The sequence below is a fragment of the Chaetura pelagica genome, unplaced genomic scaffold, assembly GCF_000747805.2.
Source record: "Chaetura pelagica isolate M959 unplaced genomic scaffold, ChaPel_1.0 scaffold385, whole genome shotgun sequence".
NCBI lineage: Eukaryota > Metazoa > Chordata > Aves > Apodiformes > Apodidae > Chaetura > Chaetura pelagica.
The window spans coordinates 532,978-534,509 of NW_009953390.1; the positions used below are offsets into that span (position 1 = coordinate 532,978).

A 1,532-nucleotide genomic window follows, 5' to 3' on the forward strand; every position below is an offset into this window, starting at 1 on the left:
CCCCCCCCGCCGTCCCCCCGCCCGCAGTTCTGCCCCATTATTTCATCACATGACCACTAAAGGGTTAAGGATAATACCTACCAAATCTGCTGTGGTCTTGCCTGGTTCCCTGGATAGTACCATTGGGGAAGATTTCTAAATGAAATCCAGTCCTGCAGTATAGCTGCCTCCGCCTGAGGATCCCCTTTAAATGGTCCAAGTCCGTGACCGCAGGCCCCCTAGGTAGCCCACCTGCCTCAGACTGACCCAGGTGGTCACTTAACAAAACCGGACTATCCACCGGCAAAACGGGCACATTCCCAAAGGGTACTGCATCCTGCACACCGAAATAGTTCCCAACTTCACCTAAGGGAGCCATCAGAAGATTCTGCTTTTAGAGAATAAGAATAAACAATAATGATGGTGCCAAACCCAGGAGATACAAGATTAGGTATATTCCACTCCTCTCCCCTCCCTAGCGCAGTTAGAGCGAAAATGTTCTTTCTTCAATCCATTAAATGCATAAATAAAAGTAATATTCTGTTTTGACTGGTACAGGTTCAAGGTCAAACCAGTTAGTCTAAGAAACCACCACTTTATACTCACACACTGACATATTTATAAACATATAGATGTGTATATCTATATAAATGCATATATCCCCAGCTCTTAGCAAGCAATACGGTCTTCAGCCCATCCAACTGTAATAAAGAAAAAAATCCGTAGTTTCTCCATTTGGTTTAAGATAAGAATGACCATAGCAACTTAAATACCTAGGCGTTATAGGGATTTTTTTTTTTTTTTAAGATGCACAGGCTACGTCAGGATTTATGGATTCTGACTCCAGAAAGGCATGCGCTGTTTTTACTCTATAACAGACTGCATACATCAGCATGAATCCTGCAAAGGGGGAGGGGGGAAATCTCACGTTGTTGGCTGAGATAAATCCAAAAAAGAAAAAAAAAAAAAAAAAAGAAAAAAAAAAAAAGCCACAAAAAACTTTTGACGTCCAAATCTATTATCCAGAATTCTCAGGAGGATCAGCAGATGTCCACTGGTTTACGATTTTTGACGATCCACAAGCAAAGCAGCAACATACAAGTGCTTGTGTCTTTCTTGGCTGGCTCGAAACAGGTGTTGCTTCTGCAGGGCTCCCTGTGAAATGTTGTACTCCAGCACTGAGCTGCAGCTCTTGACTGTGGATCTCCATCCAGCACGCAGAGTGGCGCAGGAAGAGGCATTGGGCTGGGTTTAAGGTAGTCCTGATTGCTGCTGGAAGGATTCTCCGAGGTCCTAGCGCTCAGCCCTACCTGCTGCAATACAGAGCCGCTTCCAGCGCTAGGCACGGCGTGGAGCGGCTCGTACTGCTCTGCGGCAGCGCGGCGCACGCAGGCAAATAAATAAATAAAGTGGGCGAAACTTTGGGGGAGGAAAAAAGCGGCGCGATGCTAAATATATCGAGCCGGCGCGCTGCGGGAAGCGGGCTCCTCGGGAGATGCCCGCATAGCCCGAGTCCCCCTTGACATTGGCGGGGGGAGTGGGGCGGGCAGCGC

At 47.3% G+C, this 1,532-nt stretch overlaps 1 protein-coding gene across 1 annotated transcript in view; it reads right to left on the reverse strand.

The window, feature by feature from the left end:
* FGF9 (fibroblast growth factor 9) overlaps positions 1-912 on the reverse strand; it is a 26,423-nt gene extending 25,511 nt beyond the window's left edge. Inside the window, exon 1 of the mRNA XM_009998299.1 lies at positions 82-912. Coding sequence (XP_009996601.1) covers positions 82-358 — 277 coding nt within the window. The 5' untranslated portion in view covers positions 359-912. The remainder of the gene's footprint in view (positions 1-81) is intronic.
* Between the last annotated feature and the right edge of the window lie 620 nt (positions 913-1,532).